Here is a 14,619-nt window from a genome sequence, read left to right as displayed (position 1 = left end):
AAAAAAAAAAACAACGAGGAGCGCATCTTTGCTGAATACGCACAAACTAATATAATACACACGAAGCCTGGCGATTCATCATGTGGAGGAGAACAACAGGGTGCCAGTGGGGACTATCTATACGGTCCCAACACCAACAAATAGAATGATTGCGTATGAAAGTAAAAACAATACGATGCTGCTGCAACTTCGACTGTGGCAGCTGCATACGAGCCTTCCGTTTTTTTTTTTCCTTTTCCTTCTCCCACTCCTTTTCTTTTTGCTTCGGGAGGGGAGGCTCTATCTAAATACCGCGAGATGTCCTCGACTTCCCCGACTTGGACCGCGTGCTGGTTCTGCCACTGCTGCACACACTCTGATGCTCGGGGAGGTCGTGAATGCGGAGCGGCGTTCCGCACTCCGGGCACGGCACGATCGACGCCTTCACGCCTTGGTAGCACGCACTAGCAAACGTGTCCTTCTCGGCTTCCGTCGCAAAGAGCCCCGGAACCGGCTGCTTCGGCTCGCTCATGATGAGCCGCAGTGGGTTGAGGTTGTAGCGCGAGTAGAGCGCCTCCGTGCGTGGCAGGCAGAAGTCCAGGTGCAGGCGGTACGCGGAAAGTGGCTGCATCTCACCGCAGCAGTAGCACGGCAGCACACGGCGTGTCTGAACAAGAATCCCCTGCAACGCAGCAGCCACTGCGGCAATGCAGGAGGCCTTGTCGTCGCTCGTAAAGCCTGTGCTACGTGCAGTTGATAGACCCGATGCAGGGTTGGTGGGCGTCGCCACAGTCTTACGCCCCGCTTCCAGCCAAGGTTCATCGACACACCCCAGTGGGGTCTTCCTGCCGTTGATGCTCGAACCCCGCGCAATGGCTTCCGCTGCCTCATCGGTGGCGAAGTTCTCTGCAGCAATTGGCTCACGGGGCAGCGTCGGCAAATCCGGGATCCGTGAATCCTTCTGGGTGCTGCCGCCGTTTGCGGCAGGTGCAACCACCGTCGGCTGATGCTTGTAGCGGTCAAGTATTGGCGACGTGAGGTCAATAGTGATGGCGGTCACCGAGGACATAAATGATGGTTCCTCACCGCCACCCACCGCCTGTGGCAGATTCGGCTCTGACCTCCTCGCCGGCTCCTGCTGCCGTTGCTGTTGTTGGACGCTTTTGGAAGCACTCCTTGATGCGTGCGTCGAGGAGTAGGCGGCGACATTCACGATCTGCCGCTGTAGCTGTTGTCTGTCCTCCTCCGTCTCGATCTCCAGCATGCTGGCATCGTTGCCGCCCCGAATCACCGCTCGGCCCGACGTGCGAAGAGACGAGACAGGGGGTTTTGCGGAGGCGTCTGTGCGACCCGTGCCGCTCCTGCGCGTCTCTGTAGAACGAACAGCAGAAGCGGTAACAGCCTCCTGTTCAGGTGTTTCATCGTTGTCTACTGGCAGGGTGGTGCTGGGCTGGGGACGGCCGTGCAGCTCCTGATATGAGCGCCGCGATGATGATGACGGCAACCCCAAATCCTCTATCCGTTCTGTTGATTCGTGGTGGCATGAGAGCTGCGTGCGCCCAGACGCATTCGACGGCCGACACGGTGGCTGGATCATTGAAGGTGACGGTGTTGAGGAGGCCGAGACATGCATCTCGGTACGACCACGCTGCTTGCCCTTCTGCTCCCGCTGGCGCGGTGTGTTTGGTGCAGAACTCACCTTTGCCCGTTGTTTGGCAGCAAAGCTCGCAGTGGTGCCTGTGAGTGCGTTGCGCGGCCGCGTCCACGTGCAGGAGCTCCTGCAGCGCTGCTTCGGTGCACCCATCACGGACGTGGGTGCACCTGACGTGGCACAAGAAGTCGTCGGGGAAGACTGGCGGCTTTGTACCGTCAGCGTCTCATTCACGCTGTATCGCTCACTCAATGCGCTTTCCCCCACTCCTGGTGTCTTTCTGCACTGTTTCTGACGTTTCTCCTCCTCCTCCTCCTCCTGCTGCCGCTGCAGCTTCCACTGCTGCTCAACAACTCTCTGCAGCTGTTCCTGTTGATGCTGTTGCTGTAGTAGTAGTTGTTGTTGTTGCTCTTCCTGTTGGTGTTGTTGCTCTAGTAGTAGTAGTAGTTGTTGTTCTTCTTGTTGCTGCTGCTGCTGTTGTTGTTGCTGTTGTTGCTCCCGCCTGCTCGCCACCAGGATGCGGTACTGCTCCAGCACTGCTGCACGCTGCGCGTGTTCCTCCATCAGCCGCTGGTAATCCACCCTAATGCTGCTGGACCTGCTGCTGTGCCTGTCCACACTGTCGTCGCACCTGCCGCGCGACACGTTGCCAAAGTCGCTGATGGCAGACAAAATACTTTGCTCATTTCCTTCCGTCGCTATGATAACCCGTGAACTCATTCCTGCAAATCTAATCTACGCAAAACTTCTTCTTTTTACCTTTTTTTTTTCTTTTTTTGGTTCGTCTGTTTGCACTGGTGTGTCGTCTTCTCCTTCCACTTCAACTAGCGGCGGCTGGTTGATGCTTCACTCGACTTCTCGTATCTTCCTCTCTGATTTCTTCCGTCTGCGAGCGGCAAGCCGGGCGGCGGCGCACTACTTTCCGCCACGCAGCAGCACATGAAAAGAGGAGATGGACAGAGGAACGCACACCAGGCCATACATACATATATAGATATATAGATAGATGATGCACACACAGACGCAGACACTTACTGCGTCACTCCCAGTCTTGGTGTTGTTGCTGTCGCAGCCTTCATTCTACACCGCTACTTCCTTCCGTCGAGTCCAATCGGGCACTCTTCTCGCGCGCTCACACACACAGAGACACATACAAATTCACTACTGGCAAAGAAACAAAAAAAAAACCGTCACACACCCTTCCCCCGTTTCCCATATGTTCCCTCTTCCTCTTTCTCCTCACTCCCCTCCCTCCCAACCCTTTGGTGCTAATAAACACACAAACAAGTAACATAGCACTAGCCAACTCGTTTTCTACTCCCTTACGCACAGACATCATCCCACAAACATGCATGCACATCACACACTGACCTGTTGCGCGTCGTAGAAGTGGAAGCCGGTTTGTTGCTCCACCTTCCCCATGATGCGATCCCAATCCCAGCCCAGCATCGACGGCCTGCTGCGCGAGTTTCGCTCCGCCGCGTAGAGTGCGCCCTTGAGGTCGTCGTCAAACGCCTCGCACCACTTTGCATAGTGCGGGTCAACGTCGCGGTCGAACACGGCAAGGAAAGTACAGATGGTCCACAGAAAAACCGCGCCGAAGAAAGCGGCCGTCAGGTGGCGCAGATGTGGTGACACGTCCATGTCACCGAAACGGTCTGACTTCTCGCCGGCGCCGGCGTACATCGGGTGGTGTGCCGTCCAGCGGTGCAGTTTCGCGTCGTCGTACCACATCACCTCGGGATGCGTCCAGTGGTCGTACACCTGCGACCCGTCGGGGTGGAACATCGGGTTAGCGAGCGTGTACGTCGACCACGGCGACCCATTGTTGCGGCGCAGGTAGTGAACATTGGCGTTCTCGCGCAGGTACTTTTGTGTCTGCCGCACCATCATGTCGCACATGGCAGGGTCCGTGACATAGCGGTACATCTCAAAGCGGCGCCGCACCACCTTGTACGCGAGGTTGAACTTGTGTGCGTTGAGCTGCACAAGCCACATCTGCAGCTCTTTGAGTGCCCAGCGGTANAGACGGCACACGCGCTGCTTGTGTGTGAGGCGCGGGTCGTCGATGATGGGATCGAGGTGGCGCACACAGCCGACGAAGTCGTAAATGTACGCGTCGGACTTGTTCTCGTAGCGGGGGTTGTCGAGGATACGCCAGCCCTCGTAGTTCTGCAGCAGCGGCTCGTGGAGGTGCCACTCATGGTACTCCACCATGCCGGCGCTAAGCAGAAAGCAGCTGCGGCGCATCATGGTCGCCTGTCACTTCCCACCACAAGGAAGAGTACTAATACTACTACCACTACTACTACTACTGCTGCTGCTACTACTGTTGCTGCTGTAATAAGAATGTGTGCAGAAGTCATGCAGAAAAGATGTGAATAAACGAAAAGAAAAACAAGCAGTAAGCGAAAGGCCAGAGATCACACCTCTACTTCATGGGCGAGTAAATTGTTTGAGTGTGGGATCATCTTGACAAACGGCAGACTACCACACAGTCACTACACACACACGCAGACACAGACAGACTACAATTGTTTTTTTTTTTTGCTTGGAAGGGATCCTTTCGCTAAGTTCTGTACTTTCTTACTCCCTCTCACGCACAGAACCATACTTTTGTGTCTCCTACTTTCACGCCTTCATACCGACAAACAAGGCAGAACACAGCAACAGCAAAACTGCCTACCCATCCCCCACCCCCACTAACGGGAAAGCAAATACATACAAAGACATAAATTCATATATAAACACACTAAGACCCTTTTTCCCTCCCCATTTGTCGCGCCCATCTCACCCCCACATTGTGCCCCTAGTCCGCTACCCAAGCACCCACCCTACCCGCACACCACTCTTCTACGCTAACACCACACCACGCAGACGCATACATGCATACATAGACCATTCAATACATGTATGAATGGCACTACAACACCCTCACCAGAACTTCATCTCGTAGTACTCCTGCCCTGTTGCCCGCTTCCAGTGCCGCTCTGCCCAGTGCCAATCCACAACGTCAAAATACTTCGATAGGAATCCTGCGCGGTCATTTTCGTAGTCTACGTAGTATGTATGCTCCCACACATCCACGCACAGCAGCGGTACAACGTCTTTGTTTGTCAGCGGGCAGCCAGCGTTCTGCAGGGAAAGAATATCGAACCTCTCTGCACGCTTATCATACACCCAGTATACCCAACCGCTACCAAACAAACTCACCGCAGCATCGGTGAATGTTTTTTGAAACACTTCCACTGATCCATACTGCTGCTCTACTGCCGCCTTCAAATCGGGGGGAATGTTGCTGCCGTACGGCTGAATGCACTTCCAGAAGAAGCAGTGATTGTAATGTTGCGCGGCGTTGTTGTACGTGCCAACGAGCATTCGATCGCCGTGGCTGCGCGTGATGATCTCGTCAAGGTTGAAGCCGTACATCGGCGTCCCCTCAATCAGCTGGTTCAGCTTCTCCACGTAGGCACGGTGGTGGCGGCTGTAGTGGAGGCGGATCTGGTACGACGAGAAGAGCGGAAGGCAGCCCTTGTACCAGGGGAATTCTAGCGTTGGCAGGAAGAAGAAACCCTGCGCGTGGATGTAGTTCTCCGCGCGGCGGATGTACTCATCCACGCGCCAGTACGTGTCGCGGTACTTTTCCACGTAGTAGTCGGGTGCGCGGCCGGAGCGGTTTCGGAATTCGTTGTACTGCTCCATGAAGTTGAAGCGGCCCAGCACAATGTCAGACTTCGGCGTGTGCATCACAAGCCCGCCCCGGGCCGCAGTTTGCAGAGCCGCCGCCGCCGCCGTCGTCGCAGCAGCCGCAGCGGCAGGAAGAACAGATGTCGAGAAGGCCGAGCGACGCATTCCTACACAACGAGACTGAGAGGCCAACACACACACAAAAAAAGAGGGGAGCAGGCCGCCTGCTGAGGGGGTCACGCTCACTATTGGCGTTAGAGAAAACAATAAAGACGCAGGAGGAGAAGGAGGAGGAAGGAATGGGGAAACAAAGACAGCCAATTTTTCTTTTTTTTTCTTTTCTTTTAAGGACCGGGGTCAGCACAAAACAGCCAGCTACGTCGGCCTCCCCACATCCCCCTCCCTCTTGGCCACTCGATACTGACGCCCGCATTCAGCGATACGTCCCTGACTCTGCCACCAGCTGCTGCACGTCACGCGCGACCGCCTCCACCAGTGGGGCCACCACCTGCACCTGCGCGCGCAGCTCCGCTAAGAAGAGCGCCATCTGTTTTGCCTCGCGCTCCGCCGAGGCCGCGACACGGCGCAGCTCGGCACTCTCACACCGCATCCACTCCGCCTCCTCACCAACTCGCTGATGCTGCTTCAACTGCTGCAGGCTTTTCTTCCGCCGCGCCACCTCACGCTGGAGCCGTGAGAGTAACAGAGGGGAAACCGGGGACGCCCCCTCCTGCAGAGCATCTGTCGCGGCTCCCATCGACCCGTCCGCCACCTCTTCGGACAGACGCTGGTGGTGCTGTTGCAGTTCAGCCTTGCGCTCGCACACCGCCTTCAGTTCCGCCTTCATACGATCTACCTCCGCTGCACGCATCTTAATTAACTCCTTCACACGTGCCTCCGCACGCAAAGCGTTCTCCAGCTGACGCGTCTCATTGCGATGCTCCTCCTCCAGCGAGGCATGTGCGTCCTCCTCACGGCGGAGGTCCGCCAGTGCCTCCGCATGCTCCTGCTGCAGCAACGTTAGTCGCTTACGCAGCGATTCAAATGCTTCTAGCTCCTGTTTCCGCTTGAGGCGCAGCTTCTCTACATGTGCCTGGAGCTGCTGCAGCTCCACTGTCTGTTCCCGTTGTTTCTGCAACTCCTCCGCTACGACAACCTCAAGACTATGTTTCGCGTCGCGCAGCCATTTCTCTTCCTCTCGCAGTGCTGTCGCCTCAGTTTCGGTGGGGCCGAGCAGAACAGAGATCTCACTCTCCAGCCGCACCTTCTCCCGCTCCAGGTCAGTGATGTGCTGCATCAGCGCAGCCTCTTCCTCCTGCCACCGCTTCGCCTGTTCCTGCAGCTCCGCCGCAATGTTCTGTGACTTCTCCTTTGTCTGTTCCTGTTGTTGTTGTTGTGGAATCTTCGCGAGCTCCTTTGCCAGGTTCCATACAGAAGTCCGTGTCTGCGCATTGACGTAGTACGTCCTGCCAGACTTAGGGTCCTTCTTCTCGCGCCACGCACCACTTGCCAGTGCCGCCCGCACAGCCTCGTCCTGCATCTTCAACGTCGCCTTCGCCAAAAGCACACACGCACACACACACACACACACACACACGCACGCACTGGCAGGAACGTACTATAAGCAATCGTCTACAGAGAAAATAAAGGAAAAGGAAAGATTTGCATTCCTCCGTTCAGCAAGTAACCAAAAACAAAGAGTTTTATGACTCCCCGATGGGAGTCACAGCAGCACGCATGCCGCCAAGAGCATAGAATATTGTTACGAGGCACGTTTATCCATCAGGCGCTGACGAGTGTACTCATACATCGTGATTGCACCCGTGACGTGCACATTAAGCGAACGAATAAGGCCAAACTGTGGTATTTCCACACAGACGTCTAGCAACGGCAGCAGCGCCGCCGGCACACCGTGGCCTTCGGCCCCAAGAAGAATGACAGCGCGCTCGGGGAATTTGTACGACGCCATCGACACACTACTGGCCGTCTGCTCAACGCCGATGAGGGTGTAGCCATCCTGCCGCAGCGATGTCAAGTACGCCGGGAGGTCCCGCTCCGGCACCGCATTCCATGGCAGCCACAGCTCGGCACTACGGGCGGCCGCAACAAAGTGCGGGTGCTCAAACACCGCCGCATCAGTCACGACGATCTTCTCCACAGTAAAGATCTCGCCACAGCGGAAGAGGCCAGCAACATTGACAGGGTTTTGCAGGAGGGATCCAATTACAACAAGGGGCTGTCGTTCTGTCTTGAGTGCGCGCGGGTGCAGCTCGTTGTATACATGGCTGTTCCACCACGGTGTCACCTTGCGCTGAATATTTTCGTCACCGCCCGCAGTGTTCGTGCCATCGGCGAGGCCATTGTCCTCCACCAACAGCGCCAGGGCCTCTGCGGTGTAATCAACGCAGTACTCCGCGTGAATCTCCGTGTGTGGAATGTACGGAAAGTCCTTGAAGAGTTCCAGCACATGGTGGCTGGAGTTGTGTTGCGACACCTGCTGCACGCGAAGCATCTCCAGTGGGCTCAGCGCACCGGTGAGGCTGCGGAACTCGCGATCAAGAAAACGCATCCGCTCGAAAGCAGCAGCAGGAATACTCTCCAAGAGAATGTTGTGACCCTCCTTCCGTTGGATGCAGAATATCTGCCGCGGAGTGGACGCCTCCGCCAGATCAAAGAAGAGCTGCTCGGCATGCTTGGCGCGGAACCTCACGTGCTCTGGGGCACGGGCAATGTAATCAAACATCATTTCTTCAGCAGGTGAGAATTTCAAACCTTTTGCCAAGCACTCCTCATGGATGTGGTAGAGGCCAATGTGGGAGATGATGCGCAGCAGATGCTGGTGAGAAGTACTCTGTTGAAAAAGGCGGTGAAGCATCGCCTCAAAGAGACCATCCACGTGTCCCGCCTTTCCGCGAACTTGCTGCAGTACCGTGTGGGCCGCGATCAAGACATAGCTGCCGCAAACCTGCGGCCGAATACCGTAGTTGGTCATTGCGTCATCAATGATCTTGTAGAGGCCGGGCTGAGATTCCAGGAGCTTCAATGCGTACAGCTCCATCAGGCGCCTCACGCTGCCCATATTGATGAGAGGGAGGCACTTCTGTATAACCGTTTGCAGCATCTTGCGTTGGGAATCAGCATCATCGATCATTGGTAAAAGCGCACACAACATTTGCCACAAACGAATACGACAGCGATGTGATCTGGAGTTTGGTCTGCATGGCTCGGAGCTTACAACCTCGTGGGTAGTATTCCAATCCAACAGCTCCAACGACAGCTCTGTCGCCCATTCAGGACGCAAATGGCAGCACCACAAAGTTGTGGAAATCGCGAGGGCGCGGCCAACAGTTGAAAGCCGCACAGTGGGTGTGTATTGTACACGCAACGCCTCAGACCATGCCAGCAGAACTGGCTCTGTTGCGGCGACCATCACCTCTGAGGCCTCCTCTTCACGGCTGGAGTTGTACAGCACCGCGACGTGGAGCAGGAGCTCCTTGAAGCGTGGCCAGTTCGCCTCAGGATCACGCATCACCTCCGTCGCAATCGTCACCGCCGCAACATAGCCAGAACGTTCTGATTCTGCCTCGTCCAGCAGTGCCCGACTGAGACACGACTTGATCAGATCATCATTTTCCGTCGCGCCGCAGCGGAGTGCGTTGAAGGCGAGCACAGAAACACGTCCGTGCTCCTTTGCCCCAACGTCGTTCAGGTGATCAAACATGGCGTGGATGATGGCGGCGTGATCCACACCTTTAGGTTCATCAGCAGCAGCAGCAGCGGCAGCAACCCAGGACAGAATGCCGTACACACTTGTCAGGTTGCTCCCCCAGCAGCGCTCCACGTGGTCCAGTCCGTATTCCTGCAGCTCCACGACTAAGTCCGGGGAAGTCCGTGTATCCACAGCGTTGCACAGAATGAACACGGCATTGTACACACCGCCGTAGTACTGTGCCAAAACAGTCGACCACGAAAGGTTTGTCAGCAAGCACGGAACATCGCATGATGTCAGACGCAGCATAGGAGAGCACATGAGTTGGCGAATCCAGCGGGGAAGGTCCGCGTTGTCGGTGTTGCAGCAGCAGCAGCAGCAGAAGACCCCAGCCTCTATGTCCACGTCCTGTAGATTGGCAGCTGGAGACTTCAAAGCAATCAAGCCACAGAGCACACCTTGTAGAAGTCGCGAAGCATTACGAGCGACAACCATCTTTGCGAAGTGAGAAGCCACGTTACAGCTGGCATCTGATGAAGGGGCATTCGTAGCAATCCCACTAACACCAGAGACCAAAAGCTCCACAAGCTCCTCAATGCGCTGCCGCGATTGCAACCGTGTCGGCGCGCTGGCAGAATCATGGGAAGCAGCGATCTGCCCTGTAGACACCATAGCCGCAACTACGGCGTCCCACTCTGACGTGTGCTGCAGGGCCCAGACATCATTGAGGAAGTCATCGGGGGTTGCAACTTCTGCGATCGCGTGAATCGCCTGCCGAAGAGAACTGAATGCCAGTGTATATATAACTTCGCTCATATCCACAACTGTCGTCAGAGAGAAGTACTGCGTGCTCGCTTCCGTTCCAACCGAGTGATGAAACTCCACGAATGCGAGCAGAGACGCAAGGAGGTTGCCAGGAGAGCTGTACGGTCTCTTCACTAGGGAACAGAGAGCTGTTGCAATCTCTCGCGCCACGTCTGCGAGCACCTGTCTGTCCTGCGGCTCCGCCATGTGCATTGCCCCAGAGAGGAACAGCAGCTGCTTCGCCTGCACCTCATCAAAACAGGATGCACGAAGAAACCGTTGCACATTTTCCAGCAAACGGTTGGATTGCAATATCGTTCGCAAGAAGGTAAACTTGTTTCCCTCAATAAGGACATTGCAAGAGACACGCAGCAGCTGATCGTTAAGAAAGCACGGGTCAATGCATGAACCGACGCTGCCAACGTGTCCTACTGAGTCAACAGCAACTGCGCCGTTCCCACCCGAGTGCCCAAGAGGGCCACACATACAGAGCAGCCTCCAAAATTCGCAGGACTGCCGCGCTGCTTCAGGGTTGACTCGAGCAAAGTGCAGCAGCGCGCTGAAGGCCATAGCGTTCAGCCGTACATCAAGCCAGAAGGGGACATTCTCCTGTGCTGCGTCACGCAAAACAATAAACAACTCCTGCAGCACACCCGGGTCTGTGATCATCCCAAGTGTTGCATGCCTACTTTTTGTCTCATGGTCCTCTGCCAGCGCCACGGCGACGCCGTTTAGAATGCGAAGAAGCATCGTCGCCGCGTGTGGGCTTGGCTTTGCCGCAACGACGTGGAGCATTCGGCGCATAGCCTCCCTGCGTTCATCAGCTGTGCACAGAACGTCACGGAAAATGCGTGCGTAGAAACGTTCGAGTTGGTCGGCAAGTGGTCCTGCCGTGCCCGCCAGCGCGCGCACCTCTTCTCCCTCAAAGCCTTTGGCGCCTAAGAAGGCCAAGAGATGCGGAGTACGATCCAGCTCCGCGCAGAGCCGCGAGTCGAGCGACACCTCCACCATATTCGTGAACAGGAAGGCGCTTGAGAAGAGTTGCAGAAGCGGCGTGCTCAGCGACCATAGACGCCGCAGTCCCATCTTCCGGAAGGCCATGTTTGGATGCAGCAGCATCTTCAAGTATAGCATCTCGACCCACACAGGGTGGAGCCCACCAGTGAAACGCGCAGCCCCCACCACCATCACATCATCCTCGTTGCTGGTGTTTTTATTGTTATTACTCTTAATATTCTCCTTCCAAGCCGCAGCGTCAGACGCCAACTGTTCCACGAGAACGTCTAACTTAGGAAGGGCGGGCTGAATAATGTGTAGGCCGTACTCGTTGGTGGCTTCAAGGACAAGAAAGAACAATCCCCATTGTGTGTGACTTACAGCAGGAACCCACACAAAGTACCGGTGAAACCCAACATTCTGTGTCCACCCCTCCTGCACCTCCTGTTCACGTGTGAAGTCAACAACACGCTTCAAGAGATACTCCGCGCGCAGCTGCATGTTCGCACGGTGCCCAGATTCCCCCTCACTGGTAAGCGCATCCTGAAATGCGTTGTGGAGCGTGTCCCACAAATGCGGAGAGCATCGATAATCCCGCTGCTTGTCGCCGTCTCTGCATCGAAACACATATTCAAATGCTGCAGCGATGAGGACCACCACCTCGCTCTGCTTCGCCTTGTCAGCGGTGAGGGACAGCAACAAAGACTGAATGCACGAGTCGTATTTGGACAATGAAGCATTCCCGTCTGACAGGAGCAACGGGATCAGCACACGGCGAGAAAGAAAAGATGTCAGCATGGCATCGCCCCGCGCGCAAGACAATGCATCAAGTGCGCAGCGGACCAACATATCTTTGAGTGCCGTCTCACTTGCTATCTGATCTCGAAGTGTTATGGCGTCCCCCCCTTCCTTTTCCTGCTCCTTCTGCCGATCACTCACAAGCGTGTCAGCGCATTGCGCCAGCAGTTCCATCGCAGCCTCCTCGGTTATGGTTGTGCTCGACACGATGCCACCACAAAGCGCCGTCCCCGCCGCCTGCACCAAAGCGGCACAGCGGCCTTTCACCGCCATCTGCGCAACGCAGTAACACACAGCAGCAACGACCGACGTTGAGAAGGGCGGATGAGCCGTCAGCATCGCATGCGTCGTCAATTCCCACCGCCGCTCTTCCTCTTCAGACAGAGCGGCGCCAACACCACCACACACCAATGCACCAGCAGCAACGACATGAGCCACAGCGCACTCTTCCTTGTCGCACTCAAAAAGAGAAAGCAGACGCTGCAGCTGGCATTGGCATTCTGACGTTGTCAGGGCATTTGTCAGCTCCTGTGCGACGCTGTACGCATGAGACGGGTGAGCGTAAGCACCACGTTCATCAAACCGGCGATGCAGCGCTGCAACGACATCCTCGAGATTCGCCCTCATTCGTTCCCAACACCCCTCCGGTAATGGAGAAAGCTAAAGGCACTACAAACCTTACCTCCCCTTTTGGCAGACAGAAGAAGAAACAAAAAAATGGAGGGCATCTCGTAAAACTTTTTCACAAGTTATCTTACAGCACCCCGTCAGCGAGCAATTCACTTCCAACAACTTTCATCCAAGTGCAAAGAGCGGTACCGACACAAAGGAGGTGTTGGCAGCGCACATCCACCCGCCCGAAAACGCGAAAGGCGTGAAGGCAATGGATAGGTAGTATTTCGAAACTCACGCGTTGCAACCATCCTCACAAAGAGCAGGATATGGGAAATGAGGTCGCCCGCTCCTCCCTACGCCAATAGCGCGTCAACCACGACAATTCCTTTAGCACGCCCAAAAACATGACGGGAGATGTCAACTGAAGCAAAAGACAAGCCCTTCGTAATAAGCGCAGCAACGCGCAACTGTCATGTTTCCATCCATAGAACAAAAACAAAGAAAAAAAAATCCCATGAATACAACAATGCGTTAGAACCACTAGCACCAAATCCACAACGAAGTGCAACTCAGGTAGACTTCCCGGTCACACAAAAAAACTATTACAATTCCATTAGAAGATGCAGCGTCCATTGTACAACGGCAAGGTTCGTGGGGTCCCTGCAGCCCACGCCGTTATATTTCTGCTTCTGCACCTCCCTCGGGAACTCCGGAATCCAATTACACATAAAATGCAGCAAATCCATCGTGCGATTTACGTGGCGCACATCTGCTATGGCAGCAAAGTCCACCAGCGAGAATCTCGGCCCCATTTTGCCATCCTCGCCCAGCTCTCTCTGCATCTCTCTGATGCTGCTACGCGCATGTGTGTTTCGCACCACACGAGCGTCCTCAGGAAGAACATGACCTGCCAGAGAGTCAGTCCACGGCGTTGTGTAGAACACATAGTCCGTTGTAACGGCGCGGTGCATCTTAGTCGCACTCACACGTCGCCTCAAGCGGGTGAAGTACTGCCTAATATCATCAGCGTGGTCCACCCCACGCTTCCACCAGTACATGAAGGCGGCTAAATGAACAGGCGGGTTCTCAATGAGGAAGACATCCTCACGAAAGCGGCGTGGCGTAACATCCCACACGAACAGGAACGCGGCAACTACACGCTCAGTCAGCGGCGCCGACAGGCCACAAGGCGCCCCATCGGGGGACGTCACGTTGTACCCAGGAAAGTACGTCTCTAATAGGGCCCGGTGGGTGCATCTGGGGGGAATGAGAATCTCGTCACGCTCCTCATACACAACATACACGGCGTCGCTGTGAAAGTAGTGTTCGGAGAATACCTCCTCGCCCCTGAGGAAGAACACCAGCCGCAGCAGCAGGTGCCGCATCATCGAGTCACCCGACACAACGATTCCACGCCCGTTGCGGCTAATGCTCGCGTGGTGCAGAATCGACAACGCCTCCCGCGGAGAGAAGTAGCGGTAGCTTGCGCACGCGGACGGTCGCACCTCGAACGCGGGGACAAGCACGTCACCCGTGTCAACGGCGAGAAGTGTGGAGTTGCCTTGCGAGCCGTCGTACGTCGCACGAGAGGCGCACGCAGCATCCCCGCCGCGGAGCAGCCGACTCAGCGCAGCCACCGGCAACACCCTCAGCGGCTCCCGGAACATCCCGCCAATGAAGAAGCCACACGGTGGTGGGCCGGGACGCAGAATCGCCTCACAGTACGCAGGATACACGGGCATGCTGACCGCTGCTGGATCCCGACAGTACCGCAGCAGCTTCTTATGGCGCAGCCATGCACCAGGGCTACACGATGTTGCTTTCCACCCCAGCTGGGACTCAAGTGGGACGTTCATTTTGCTCACAAGAGAGGGGGCGTTGGCCAGAGACCTTACTGGAGCACTTGTTTCCGTGTCATTGTCCTTTAGGAGAGCCAGCATGCCAATCGCATGGAAAACCCACAATAGGATCAGGGTCCCCACAATCAACAGGCTGATCCGCATGCGCAACCATGACATGCCTAGAAAAGGTGTGGCGGAAGAGGGAAAAGCACACATGGGAATTGGTTCAATGCACTTACTTCTCATTTACTCACAGGATGCATCTCTTCGGCTAGCAAACCGGCAGAGGCCATGCGGCAGGGCCACGCCGGATTAGAAACCGAATGACAGCGCAGCGCCGGAGGGCACAAAGAATGGGGCTCGGCTCACAGGTGGTGAGAGCGGGTGGGGAGCTTCTGCACAGCATGCGCGCGGCACAAGGGTGAGCAAGGCGGGCAGCACCCCGTCACGTCATGGGATGTCGCAGCATGCAAACAGGGGGAGGGACGCCACAGCAGGACGGGACGACGGGTGATCCATCGGGTTGGGGCGGCCGGNCC

General features: G+C 56.0%; 6 protein-coding genes across 6 annotated transcripts; all 6 read right to left on the bottom strand.

Moving 5' to 3' along the window:
- Window positions 1-283: 283 nt before the first annotated feature.
- DQ04_03111050 (dentin sialophosphoprotein precursor) lies at window positions 284-2,350 on the bottom strand (the record flags this gene model as incomplete). Its single annotated transcript, XM_009312536.1, has 1 exon — window positions 284-2,350. The coding sequence occupies one exon, from the start codon at window positions 2,348-2,350 to the stop codon at window positions 284-286; it is 2,067 nt and encodes a 688-aa protein (XP_009310811.1).
- Window positions 2,351-2,989: 639 nt separating this feature from the next.
- Window positions 2,990-3,883, bottom strand: DQ04_03111040 (hypothetical protein; the record flags this gene model as incomplete). The annotated part of the gene is made up of 1 exon (XM_009312535.1): window positions 2,990-3,883. One exon carries the CDS (start codon window positions 3,881-3,883, stop codon window positions 2,990-2,992), a length of 894 nt encoding a protein of 297 aa, XP_009310810.1.
- A 681-nt stretch (window positions 3,884-4,564) lies between these two features.
- Window positions 4,565-5,482, bottom strand: DQ04_03111030 (superoxide dismutase; the record flags this gene model as incomplete). Its single annotated transcript, XM_009312534.1, has 1 exon — window positions 4,565-5,482. One exon carries the CDS (start codon window positions 5,480-5,482, stop codon window positions 4,565-4,567), a length of 918 nt encoding a protein of 305 aa, XP_009310809.1.
- A 268-nt stretch (window positions 5,483-5,750) lies between these two features.
- DQ04_03111020 (hypothetical protein) lies at window positions 5,751-6,857 on the bottom strand (the record flags this gene model as incomplete). The annotated part of the gene is made up of 1 exon (XM_009312533.1): window positions 5,751-6,857. One exon carries the CDS (start codon window positions 6,855-6,857, stop codon window positions 5,751-5,753), a length of 1,107 nt encoding a protein of 368 aa, XP_009310808.1.
- A 222-nt stretch (window positions 6,858-7,079) lies between these two features.
- On the bottom strand, window positions 7,080-12,251 carry DQ04_03111010 (hypothetical protein; the record flags this gene model as incomplete). The annotated part of the gene is made up of 1 exon (XM_009312532.1): window positions 7,080-12,251. The coding sequence occupies one exon, from the start codon at window positions 12,249-12,251 to the stop codon at window positions 7,080-7,082; it is 5,172 nt and encodes a 1,723-aa protein (XP_009310807.1).
- A 590-nt stretch (window positions 12,252-12,841) lies between these two features.
- On the bottom strand, window positions 12,842-14,257 carry DQ04_03111000 (hypothetical protein; the record flags this gene model as incomplete). Its single annotated transcript, XM_009312531.1, has 1 exon — window positions 12,842-14,257. The coding sequence occupies one exon, from the start codon at window positions 14,255-14,257 to the stop codon at window positions 12,842-12,844; it is 1,416 nt and encodes a 471-aa protein (XP_009310806.1).
- Between the last annotated feature and the right edge of the window lie 362 nt (window positions 14,258-14,619).

The sequence above is a fragment of the Trypanosoma grayi genome (assembly GCF_000691245.1).
Source record: "Trypanosoma grayi strain ANR4 Tgr_311_V1, whole genome shotgun sequence".
Lineage (NCBI taxonomy): Eukaryota > Euglenozoa > Kinetoplastea > Trypanosomatida > Trypanosomatidae > Trypanosoma > Trypanosoma grayi.
The sequence above is the reverse complement of the archived record's forward strand: the minus strand, read 5'-3'. Positions and strand labels throughout refer to the sequence as shown.